This window comes from Carettochelys insculpta, chromosome 2 (genome assembly GCF_033958435.1).
Source record: "Carettochelys insculpta isolate YL-2023 chromosome 2, ASM3395843v1, whole genome shotgun sequence".
In the NCBI taxonomy this organism is placed as follows: domain Eukaryota; kingdom Metazoa; phylum Chordata; order Testudines; family Carettochelyidae; genus Carettochelys; species Carettochelys insculpta.
In genome coordinates, this window is record NC_134138.1 from 174,682,537 (window position 1) to 174,695,686 (window position 13,150).

Here is a 13,150-nt window from a genome sequence, read left to right on the forward strand (position 1 = left end):
TACTGTATGTGTTGTAGTTGACAAGCTAAGTATGAGATGTAAACCTTACTTTAAGGAATATGCACCAAATGTGCTGTATGTTTACATATACACGAGAAGCCTCTGTCAACAGTGGTCTCAGAAATTAGCAGATACTCCAGTAAAACCTGATTCTAAGGCAATGTGTACACCTGGGGGAAGATCAGTGTGGCTGTGGTTGATCATTCAGAATTCAATTTATCATGCCTGGTAGGGACACGCTGAAATTAACTGACAGGGTGCCCATGCTGGTACTGGTACTCCTGTCCCTTGTTAGGTGTGATGGAAATCGATGGGAGTGTTCACTCCTGTCAAACTCCCTAAGTGGAGACAGCGCAGAAGCCCAAATTAAGGTACGTCACCTTCAGCTGCATAACTAGCATAGCTGGAATTGTGTACCTTAACTCAGTCATCCACTGTGGTATAGACCAGTCCTTAGACTTTCATTTACAGTGCTGCAGCTTCAGTGAGATTAGGATGATTTCATTGATGTAATTGTGGGAGGTGGGTGAAGCTGCTGCTTGGGGAGGCAAGCTCTGCCCATACTCCACCCCTGCTCGTCCCAGACCCTACCCCCTTCCCACTGTCACCCTCTTCTCTCTGCTCACTCCTTCCAGCTAAATCTATGAACCCCAAGTGTAGCAAATTTATATTTGGTGGGGGGGGAAAATCTTCTAAAGTTTCTTTCTAAAGAGCGTGGATCATGTTTCCCACTGCATGCCAGATTGTAAAGACTGGACATACAGAAGATAATTAAAAGCACAACATTTGGGAATAAAAAAAGTTAGTCAGAGGGTTTTTTATATACCCTAAAGTTTGTCAGAAATGTATGTGCAAAGACTCTGTGTAATAAGGGCCCCACCCGACTACAATACTAAATATTATGAAATACATGATGCAGCCTTTCTCTGTTTTACATTTTCTTCTTCAGCATTTCTAAGCTGATTTTATATTTTTGAAATATATTCTTTAGTTCTTCATAAAAGAAATTTGTTCCAGATTACTACATAAACTCACTGAAACAAAGACATTATTTTAAACTAATCAGGCAGTGCAGGTTACAGTGCTCATAAAGGAGTTCATTACTTTTAGAAAACGTGAACACTGGTTTGCTTTGTGTGAAATTTATGAATTTGTGAAATCTATGAAATTTCACTATGGCTAGAAGCATCTGTCTACAGAAGTTACTGTCAGAAGAGCTGTTCTGACAAAACTTCTGTTGACAGATCACATCTACAAATAAAAGTGGATCGATCTTTTGACTCACTGTGGACAAAAGTGCCCCTGGAGCATTTACACTGCTTTTTTGTTTTCAGTTTCTGACAACAAAATGCATTTTGTGTGTGGATGCTCCATGAGTTTTGTCTACAAAACTCTCTAGTGTAGAAGTAGCTTATATGTGTATGTTAATTTTTTTTCCAAAGAGTTTAGGCATACCAAAGGATTTTATATCTCCGTAATGTACTGATTTTGATGGAGGGTCCTCTTAAAACTAGTTCATCAACTCGTCAAAAGTAAAAGGAAAACTGATTTGTCCATCTACCTGGAAGAAAAGGTCTGTTGTCCTTTGAAGGGCTCTCTTCAATAGGGAGGGTGAAATAGGGGTAGGGTTGGACAGAAAGAACAGGAAGATTTTGGAAGATGTTGAACTATAGTAATTGAAACAAAATATATTTTAGATCAAGAAAGTCTTTTCAACAATATAGTTTAAAAAACAAACAAACAAGAAAACCCTATGTCTGGAGATCCAGATATTGAAGTCTAAAGCTGAATCCTCAGATGGTGCATTTACATATCTATGAAGGATTTTTTAGAGATGCTATTTTATAAGCTTCAGCAACAAACTACTGAAATATTTTAAGCTAAGGTCTTGTAGACATAGTAAATACACAACTGCTTTTGTCGGTAAATACAGGTTTGATACGTTACCCACTTAATGGCTATTTCATAGGTTCAATGTTATGATAATAGATTTGACAAAGTGGAAACCTTTTCACTTTTAGCAGAACCACTTTGGGGGAAGAGTCATAAGTCTTCAAACTGTAAGTCTGCCGTGGGTGCCTTCAGAAATGATTAGAATAAGGAAAGGAACAGTAGGTGAGGTAGAGCACTAAGACCCAGGGGAGGTATTGCTTCCATTTGTCTCTTGTATCTAGCGCCCATGGATGTAATTTAGAGCAGAATGTGTTCCATTCGTACACTCAGCATTAGTAAATTGAGTGGATACATTCATTCCTTTGCATCCTCCCTCCCCAAACAATTAATCATAGAATCATAGAATGCTAGGACTGGAAGGGGCCTTGAGAGGCCATCAAGTCCAGCCCCCTTTCCTCATGGCAGGAACAAGTACTGTCTAGACCATCCCTAACAGACATCTGTCTAGCCTGTTCTTAAATATCTCCAGAGATGGAGATTCCACAACCTCCCTAGGCAATTTAGTCAAGCGTTTGACCACCTTGACAGTTAGGAACTTTTTCCTAATATCCAACCTAAACCTCCCTTACTGCAGTTTAAGCCCATTGCTTCTTGTTCTATCCTCAGAGGCCAAGAAGAACAAGTTTTCTCCCACCTTCTTATGACACCCTTTTAGATACCTGAAAACCACTATCATGTCCCCCCTTAATCTTCTTTTTTCCAAACCAAGCCCAATTCTTTCAGCCTTTCTTCGTAGGTCATGTTCTCTAGACCTTTAATCATTCTTGTTGCTCTTTTCTGGAACCTTTCCAATTTCTCCACATCTTTCTTAAAAGGAACACAATACTCCAACTGAGGCCTACCCAGTGCAGAGTAGAGTGGAAGAATGACTTCTCATGTCTTGTTCACAACACACCTGTTAATGCATCCCAGAATCACGTTTGCCTTTTTTTTTTTTGCAACAGCATCACACTGTTGACTCATATTTAACTTGTGGTCCACTATAATCTCTAGATCCCTTTCTGCCATACTCCTTCCTAGACAGTCGCTTCCCATTCTGTCTGTGTGAAATTGATTGTTACTTCATAAGTGGAGCACTTTTCATTTATCTTTATTAAACTTCATCCTGTTTACCTCAGACCATTTCTCCAATTTGTCCATTTTGAATTTTGATCCTATCCTCCAAAGCAGTTGCAACCCCCACTAGCTTGGTATCATCCGCAAACTTAATAAGCGTACTTTCTATGCCAATATCTAAATTGTTGATGAAGATATTGAACAGAACTGGTTGCAATACAGACACCTGTGGAACCCCACTTGTTATACATTTCCAGCAGGATTGAAAACCATTAATAACTACTCTGAGTACAGTTATCCAGCCAGTTTTGCACCCACCTTGTAGTAACCCCATATAAGTTGTATTTGCCTAGTTTATTGATGAGAATATGAGGTGAGACTGTATCAAATGCCTTACTGAAGTCGAAGTATACCACATCTACCACTTCTCCCTTATCGACAAGGCTTGTTATCCTATCAAAGAAAGCTATGATTGGTTTGACATGATTTGTTCTTTGCAAAGCCATGCTGGCTGTTCCCTGTCGGCTTACCACCTTCCAAGTGTTCGAAGATGATTTTGTTAATTACTTGTTCCATTATCTTTCCTGGCACAGAAGTTAAACTGACTAGTCTGTAGTTTCCTGCGGTGGTGTTATTCCGCTTTTTATAGATGGGAACTATATTTGCCCTTTTCCAGTCTGGAATCTCTCCTGTCTCCCATGATTTTCCAAAGATGATAGCTAATGGCTCAGATACCTCATCTATCAGCTCCTTGAGTATTCTAGGATGCATTTCATCTGGCCCTGGTGACTTGCAGACATCTAACTTTTCTAAGTGATTTTTATCTTGTTCTTTTTTTAATTTTATCTTCTAAACCTACCCCTTTCCCACTAGCATTCACTATTTTAGGCATTCCTTCTTTGACTTCCACAACAAAATGCAGTCAATTAGCACTTTAAAGACTAGCGAAATAATTTATTAGGTGAGCTTTGACTTCTTTGACTTCTCAGTGAAGACCAAAACAAAGAAGTTATTAAGCATCTCTGCCATTTCCAAGTTTTCCGTTACTGTTTCTCCCTCCTCGCTGATCAATTGGCCTACCCTACAATCAATTCCTCCCTATTTGTTAAAATCAAATCTAGGGCAGCTTCTCCCCCAAGTAGGTTTTTCAACCTATTGAAATAAAGTTGTCTCCAATGCAGTCCAGGAACTTACTGGATGGTCTGTGTGTCTCTGTTAGTTTCCCAACATGTATCTGGATAGTTGAAGTCCCCCATCACCACCAAATCCTGGGCCTTGGACAATTTTGTTAGTTGTTCAAAAGAAGCCTCATCCACCTCTTCCACCTGGGTAGGTGGCCTGTAGTAGACTCCTAGCAGTATATCACCCTTGTTTTTTACCCCTTTTAGCTTAACCCAGAGACTCTCAACACATGCATTTGCTATGTCCATCTCTACCTCAGTCCAACTGTGTACATTTTTAATATATAAGGCAACACCTTCTCCCTTTTCCCCATCCATCATTGCTGAGCAAGCTGTACCAACATTCCAGTCGTGTATTATCCCATCAAGTATCTGTGATATAAACAATATCATAGTTGTATTTATTTATTAGCACTTCCAGTTCTTCCTGCTTATTACCCATACTTCTTGCATTTGTATATAGGCATCTAAGATATTGATTTGATCTTGCCTCCCAGATTTGCCCTGACCCTCCTTTTTCTCTGCCATCATAGTCCATGATCCCTCCCATTCCCAACCCATCTCCCAGGTCTCCATCTTCTCTACTTACCTGCGGGCTTTGCTCTCCTGTCCCCGTTGAACCCAGTTGTATATAAGTGTTGTATATTATGCAATTTCTTGGTTGCATATAATTTCTGAGCATTTGGCCAGGCACAAACATCTTAATTAAAGATTTTTTCAGATCAGAGACAATATGAAGGATGCTCCTACTCCAGATGTTATACAAGTGAAGTCAGTGTGAGGCTTTTCGTTCTTTCATCCATTCTTTATTGGGGAGTGGGTTCTTGATTCTCTCTATCCCTATGTTTCATACTGTAATTCATGAGAACTAGTTGCCTTGACATTATTAAAATTAAAAATACCCACTAAAGAAGTGGTGTATGTACAACATGTATCATACGAAGTTAGATAGATAGTGTGTATATATCTGTCAAGATATACTGTCTATGAGCTGATATGCTTCACACAGACTCCTGCTTTGATTAAATGCATATCATTTCTGCTGGCTACCAAGAAGCAAACAATAGCAGATGATCAGTGGTAATATGTTTAACGTATTTGTAGAAGCTGGCAGACTTGAAAATTCTTGAGCAATGCTTGAAAATTTCAGTAACACTTGTTCAGTCAATAGTGGAATACTAGTTGTGTCTGTCAGATTCCAGGTACCAGCAGTGTTCGTCTTCAAACCGCTATTAACAGTGGTCTTGTTATTGAGCTGCCATTGATTTCATTTCTAGAAAAGTAGAAAACTATCTTTTGTCACAAGATCATGGACATAACTATTATTCTCCATCTGTTTTGTAGAGTGCTATTTTTGTGAAGGGCCTTGCTGTGAACAAATATATGTTCCCTCACACAACAGAGGGCTCTTGGTTGATGGCAGCTTTAAAATGAGCATGCTTACAAAGGACGTGAATGAGTAGGCTCTCACTACAGCAGTGCCTGTGCAATGTAATGCAATGCCATTAAGTCCTCTTAGCTAATATTCTTGTCTTTTGCCTTCACTGACCCTATTGTTTCTCTTTCCACAGTGCTGCACACCCAGGGTCCTATTGACGGCAGTCTTTATGCTAAAGTGAGGAAGAAGAGCTCTTCAGACACTAGCATCCCCAGTGGAGGGCAAGGGGTTGCTGTGACCAGCAGCCCTGATCACAGTGACCATACACTATCTGTCAGCAGTGATTCAGGACACTCAACAACTTCTATAAGGACGGACAAGACTGAGGAGCATCCCCCAGCAGGAGCCAAACGTGGCTTGAGCCCACAAGAGAAGGCAGAGCTGGACCAGCTACTTAGTGGCTTTGGCCTAGAAGAGTCAGTCAGTCCCCTCAAGGATATGACTGATGCCCAAAGCAAGTACAGTGGGACTCGTCACTTAGTGCCAGCTCAGGTTCACGTGAACGGAGACACCAAACTGAAGGATAGGGAGACAGATATTCTGGATGATGAGATGCCCAGCCATGACCTGCACAGTGTGGATAGCATTGGAACACTGTCCTCCTCTGAAGGTCAACACTCGGCCCACCTTGGAAACTTCAGCTGTCACAAGAGCAGTCAGAATTCACTGCTCTCAGATGGCTTTGGAAGCAACACCGGAGAGGACCATCACAGTGCTCTGGCCCCAGATCTGGGAATAGGTGTGGACCCCCTGTATGAAAGATCATTCGGAAATGGTGAGCCAAAGCAATCCCAGCAGCTACAAAGGAACCCTCCTGTTTCTGCTCAGCCTCAGGCTTACGGCCCTAGTAACTACTCTACTCAGACTTGGGTACGCCAACAGCAGATGGTCACAGCTCACCAATACACCTACTCCCCAGAGGGTGAAGTAAGGCTTGGTATTCCTAGCACTGCAGAGAATTCAGGCAATGTGCAGAGTCAGCCCAGAATCCCTGACACACCTACCCGAGGATCCAGCAGCAGAGCTGCTGTTCAGCGGGGGATAGGGACTGTGCCAAGTTCCAGTGAAGAGGCACAACATGCAGGGCCTGAGGTTTTTAAATCCGGATTAGTGGCTGAGAAAGACACAAATGGCCTGGCTCTAGGCATGAATGCAGAAGGCTTACCATCCTCTCCTACTTTGGATATCGATCAGTCAATTGAGCAGCTGAATAGGCTGATCTTGGAACTGGACCCGACATTTGAACCTATCCCAACCCGCATTAACTCAGGCTCCAGGGACGCGAGTCAAGTGAATGGTTTCTCCAGCCCTGAGGGGGATGTGGGAGGGCTCAGTGTGAGCCCTGGGTTCCGTGAGAAAGGAAAGGTCACCAACAGGAATCTTTCCCGGCATGGTAAGTTACTCTAATAACACATGAGTGTAATGTTTTTCCCAGCGTTTTTTCCTTTTGATATCACACAGCAGGAACAGAGGTCATTGCTTATTACTTGCAGATGATTGTCAGTGTGAGAGAGATTACCTATGGTGCCCTTTTCATAGTGATCTATGGAACGATGGGATGAAACTGAAATATTCATCTTTTTTTTTCTTTTAATTTGTTTTCAAGATCGTTAAGTGCCTTAGGATGCTGCTCTTCTGAATTACTTGTCTAAACTGTAATACTTCTAAACAAAACCTAGTTGTATAGTAAAGTCCCGCAGTAGAGATTTTGTTCAGGGAATATTTTAGACTCAAATATATTTGTCTATAATTGACTTGAATTTTCTTATAAATGCTTAGATTGGTGGCAGATATTAAAAAGTGAGATCTCTCTGTTAAAAACTTACATATCCTATTTGCAAATTGCGTAGCTTATTCTGAGTTAAGGGCACAGCGTAAACATAGTCTAAAAAGAAAGATTACTCATGGAATGACCACATTGATGGAAGTCAGGAAACTCATAAATATGGCATTGACCCACTAACATGCCTCTCAGTAAGCCATTTTTCTCTGTCTTATCTAAGTGAAGAACACAGTTTTGAAGGTCCCACACCAAGTATTATACTGTGCTTTGAAGCTACTGCTACGTGTAATAATGCTTTAATCCTTTCCTAAGCATGCAAATGAAAGGCTCACTTTGATTAATTGAGAATTTAATCGGTCCCTGTAAGAGTGTTCTGTTCAGCATAATTTACAAGCTGAGATTCATACATTTAAAATGTTGCATAAGTGTTAATTGTTATTACAATTCAGCTGTTTCTGAGATTTGTCTGTTTCCTTCCACAACCTCATTCAGTATCCCAAAAGAAATACTTGTATGCATTCACCTGAAATGTGTGTTCATGTGATCAGGTACAGTCCAGAGGATCCTCTAACATTTTGTTTGGTTCTGCTTTGTTTTCAACACCTTACCAAACTGTAAACAGAATCATCAAATGTGAAATAGCTTTGGTGTATCTATTTTGTTGGTTATTTTGGGTGGAAGCATAGTGTAGATTTTTTTTTTCTGTGTCTGACTCTCTACTTCTCTTTGAGAGGACCAGAATAAAATAATTGGGATGCGTATCCAGACCTGATCTCACCTTGAAGAGATGCTTGATTTTTTCTCCTTTCTCTCCCAACTTATGTCTATTGTAAATGTAGTTATATGTACAACACAAAATAATACATGATCATAACACCAACAAATACTTGCTAAACCCAGCTCCCCCAAACTCTCTTTCAACAACCATCTTTCAGCCAAAACCTGGGTAACTACTTCTTGCAGCATGCCTTAAACGTCAGTGAATGCTACTTTTTGGAAAAAATATTACATTGTCCTCATTTAGCTCTAGTTCATCTCTAAATGTCATCAAGAGCCCAGTGAGCAGTGGAAGTGTTGGTAATGTGCTAGATAATGTTGACCTCTCATGGTTTGGCAAATTCTCTCATTTGGCACCAGTCAGGTCCCAAAGGTTCCAGAGTAGAGAGGTTCAACTTGTGCAAGGAAGTTATTTAAGAAAATGTATACATCATTTACTACAGAACTTGCAGACCTGAATTTATCTTCTCTGTGACCTAACATTTTTCTTTTTTCCTTTGTTCCCATTTAAAAGAAACGATTGGAAGAAACTGAGGTTTATTTGTATTATTATTAAAGAGATAAACAGAACTAAAGTTAAAGTTAAGACTGAATTCAAGAATAGAAATCCCTTGTAGGTGAAAATAAGACTTTGAGGATGAGAAGTCTAATTCCAAAACTTGCATGAGTTTTCATAAATAATTCATCCTGAAGTTCTCATGGTTCTGCATCAATAGCTGCTCAAATCGTGCTTCACAACTAGTTAGGAAGGATTTTCAAAATACCCTTTGTAACTACCAATACTATACTTGGGACTTAAATAAAAATGATAATGTTTCAGGTATGTTGGGCCTCAGAGCTCATCTCTCCTGGATTTGTTGGCCAAGTTAATGAAACTGTCTTATTGTGGGTTCAGATTTTGGATCAATGAGAGGTTTTCAGATAATCACTTACGTCTGCAGTGGAGACTTCTGTCGACAGAACTCAGGGAGTGTCTACACACACAAAGCCTTCTGTCAACAGAGTCTCGACGGAATTCTTCTTTTGCCTCCACAGAGTTATCCCTCAAAAAATTGAGGCATAGCACTCATGCCACAGAGTTCTGTCGACAGAAGTGCAACGGACACTCCTGTTGATAGAGAGGGCTTCCTGTTCATCAAGCAGCCCTGTTTCAGAGCTTCAAGGCAGCCACTCTGTCAATAGAGGGCGTGGCAGTCAGGCTGCTCTCTGTCGACAGAGCGGATTGCTCTGTCAATCTGCTTTTGTGTGTAGATGCACTCTGTCAACAGAGTTTCTGTCAATGCAACTCTGTCAACAGATGTTACTGTCGACAGAGTGCTGTAGTATAGACATAGCCTTAGTGTTATTTAAATGGATTGTTCTGATGGAAATGGGGCAAGAAGAAGTGACTAGGTAGCTCAGGAAACTTCTGATAGATGTCATTATTTCCAACTGACCTAAATTGTGAGTGAATGAAATGACTGTATTTTTAACTGTGGGGAAATGAGTTGGCTACTTTAGTATGCTTTACTTACAGTACAGAAACCTGTACAGAATCATCACTGCTTCACAGCTAAACTGGCTGGCAGAAAGGCCCAAGTATATATCAGACAGTGAATGAGCCCAAACTGTCCTTTAAATCTTTATTGCTTTAATTTCAAAGACTCCTATTGATTATAGGGGCATGAGTCTGGCTAATAGTTGAGGAAACCTGAACATTTCGATGATAAAGAGAATAATGTTTACCTCTCTACTTTCAAGACTAGTAATAAAATTTGGACCCAGATGTACACCTTGTCTGTATGCTAGTTTCTGCGAGGATGGCAACATCAGATAGGAGGGTGAAAAAATCACACATGCCACACCAAAATAGCTGTCTTTGAACGTAAGGTTCCTAATGTAGCTGCAACTAAGCCAAAAGAAGAAATTTAGGTTTGCTTAACAGACATTGTTCAGAACTGCTTCTGTGAGCATGCTCAGCATTTATACAAGGGGGCAACAGTGTCATAGCTGTGTCACTGGAGGGATGTGAAGTTATTATGCAGCCATAAGCTCTGTAGTCTAGACATGGCCCTAAACTTCGGTCACCCAAGAGCTTAGGCCTGTGGAATTTGTGATACTGATTTGTGAGGTGGGTGGCTCATAGAATCATAGAAATGTGGAGGTGGAAGGAACCTCAGAAGGTCATCTAATCCTGCCCCCAACTCTGAGGCATGACTAAGTATACCAAGACCATCTCTGCCGGGTGTGTGTGTGTGTGTGTTTAAAAAAACAAAACAAAAACCTTCAGTGAGATCGAATCCACAACCTCCTGTGGAAGCCTATTCCAGTCCTTAGTATTCGGACAGCTACGTATAATGGTAGCCCATCGATCCGATGATGACAAATCTGTGCAGATCATCTGTTATTGGTCTTATGGTGTGCCCTCTGGTGACTGTATAAGCCAATTCTAGAGGTGCGCATTTTGCCGCAGATGGTGCATGGGAAGTTTGCAATGTGTGGGTTGTGCATTGCTGATGTTCTGTGGCGTTGTTCGCGTGACTCTTGTAGATGCCGGCAGCGGTCTTCCTCAAAGGCAATGCAGGTATTTCTGACTGTTGCATGTCACTGTGTTCTGTCACTGGCGGCGTCCTCAAGGTCGTCGTGGCAAAGGCGTATAATCTGGACAAATTTTTTTGGGCAGCCAAGTCACATTAGAATGGTCCAAAGGGCTTCCCTGTTGACGGTATCAAACCCCTTTGTCAGATCTATGAAGGCAGCATACAGGTGCATGTTCTGTTCAATGCTCTTCTCTTTTATTTGTCTGACAGCAAACACCGTATCGGCTGTGCTCTGGCCAGGTCGAAAACCTCATTGACTTTCAGGTAGATTTGCCTCGGAAATACTGACTATTAGGCGGTTCTAGATGATGCGGGCAATGATCTTCCCTCCAACGGAGAGGAGGGATATGCCTCTGTAGTTTCCACATTCTGCTTTGCTGCCTTTATTCTTGAAAAGGGAGATGATAATAGCATCGCAGAGGTCCTGTGGTATGTTTTCATCCTCCCAGATGCTGCTGATCACACTATGGAACGCTGCTAGTGCTGCTGGACTTGCTGCTTTATATATTTCTTCTGGTATCCCATCTTTTCCAGGAGCTTTTCCTGAACTCATCTGGCTAATAGCTTTCTTAATCTCATCTATAGTAGGCGGAAAGTCAAGATCTGTCAGGACGGGTTGTTGTGGAATTTCACTGAGGACGTTGTTATTCACGGTCGATGGTCTGTTAAGGAGGTTGCTAACGTGTTCTCGCCATCTTTCATTGATGCCCTCTTTGTCTTTGACCAGCGTTGTGTTGTCTGATGAGAGCGATGGGGTAGCCCTTGGTTTAGAAGGTCCATAGACAGTCTTAATGGCACTAAAGAACATCTTTGAGTTGTGGGTCTCAGCATAGTGCTCAATTTCTTTGGCTTTGCTCTCCCACCAGCTGTCTTGTATCTGGTGGAGGTCTTTCTGTGTTTTGCTCTGAAGGTGCTTGAAATGGTCCCATTTGGAGGCTGAGGAGGGGTCATTCTGCCATTCAGTATAGGCTTTTCTCTTTACTTCCAGTGCTGAACATATTTCTTCTTGGTTCTCATCGAACCAATCCTGATGTATTCTTTTCTTTGGTCCAAGTGATGTTATTGCTGTGTCAGCCTCTATCTGCTTGAACTGATCCCACTTTTTGGTTACAGTACCAACCAGTTGACAGTGGGAAGTTAATTGATCATTGAGACGCTTCTGAAAATTGTTTAAACATTGGGCATCCTTCAGTTTAGCTATGTTAAAAGCAGGTCGCACATGCTTAAGGCATTTGTGCCGAGCGATGTAAAGTTGAAGAGACATCCTGACTAATCTGTGATCTATCCATCACTCTGCGCCTCGCATTACTCTGGTGATCAGTACGTCTCGCATGTCTCGCCTTCTGACAATGGCATAATCTATCAGATGCCACTGTTTAGACCTAGGTTGCATCCATGTTGTTTTGTAGTTATCTGCTTGTCGGAACAAAGTGTTGGTAATAGTCAGGTCATTTTCAGAACAAAGGCTCAAAAGGAGTAGTCCATTGCTGTTCATTTTGCCTACACCATGTGGCCTGGTTACTCCTTTCCAGTTCTCGTGGTCAGCCCAGACTCCGGCATTGAAATCTCTGAGTAAGAGTAGTTTGTCTGTTGCAGGTGTGGCCTTGATCAGTCTGTTGAGATCTTCATAGAATTGTTCCTTTGAGTTGTCAGGGCATGTTAGAGTGGGTGCATATGCACTGATGATGGTGGCATGGCGTTTGGCATTTAGTGGGAAGCGTAGTTTCAGCAATCTTTCGTTGATACCCACTGGAAGGTTTGGGAGTTGACGCATCATGAGGTTTTTATTGCCAGACCAAATCCATGTATTCTATCCTCTGTCTCAGTCTTACCCTTCCAGAAGAAGGTATAACCACTTCCTGGTTCACTCAAGAAACCTTCCCCAGCCAGTCTTGTTTCACTTAATGCTGCTATATCGATGTTATAGCGGGCTAGTTCACGAGCAATGAGAGCTGTCCTTCTCTCAGGTCTTGCAACAGCTTCTCGATCCATGAGAGTACGAACATTCCATACACCAATGGTAAGTTTTCTCAAATTTTTCTTTTGGTTTTGACCGCAAGTAGGGTTCAACTGCCAGCCGCAGCTTGCTGGCCAGTTATTATTGTAGAGCAGGCAATTTGGCAATTTTTAGGCCACCTTTTCTAGGCCTCTCCCTTAGTAGGGTGAGCAGTGCTGTCCTAAAGAGGACTGCTCAGACGCCTGGGATGCTGCCAGGCAACTCTGGTGCCCCAGGTACAGAGCTGGGCGACCACTTGTCCACAGGCCGCCTACATGCAGGATTGGGACTATGACTCCCAGTGGTAACCTCCACCTGTCGCTTCGCCCCTCCCCCATCGCTGCAGGTGTAGGGGTGTATGGGGCATACAGGGAGGGGTAGTGCCTC

General features: G+C 41.9%; 1 protein-coding gene across 9 annotated transcripts in view; it reads left to right on the forward strand.

Moving 5' to 3' along the window:
• TNS3 (tensin 3) overlaps positions 1-13,150 on the forward strand; it is a 376,357-nt gene that overhangs the window by 270,174 nt on the left and 93,033 nt on the right. For all 9 annotated transcript variants that reach the window (XM_074988033.1, XM_074988034.1, XM_074988039.1 and 6 more), the window contains one exon: positions 5,762-7,021. In XM_074988033.1, the coding sequence (XP_074844134.1) occupies positions 5,762-7,021 (1,260 nt within the window). The remainder of the gene's footprint in view (positions 1-5,761; positions 7,022-13,150) is intronic.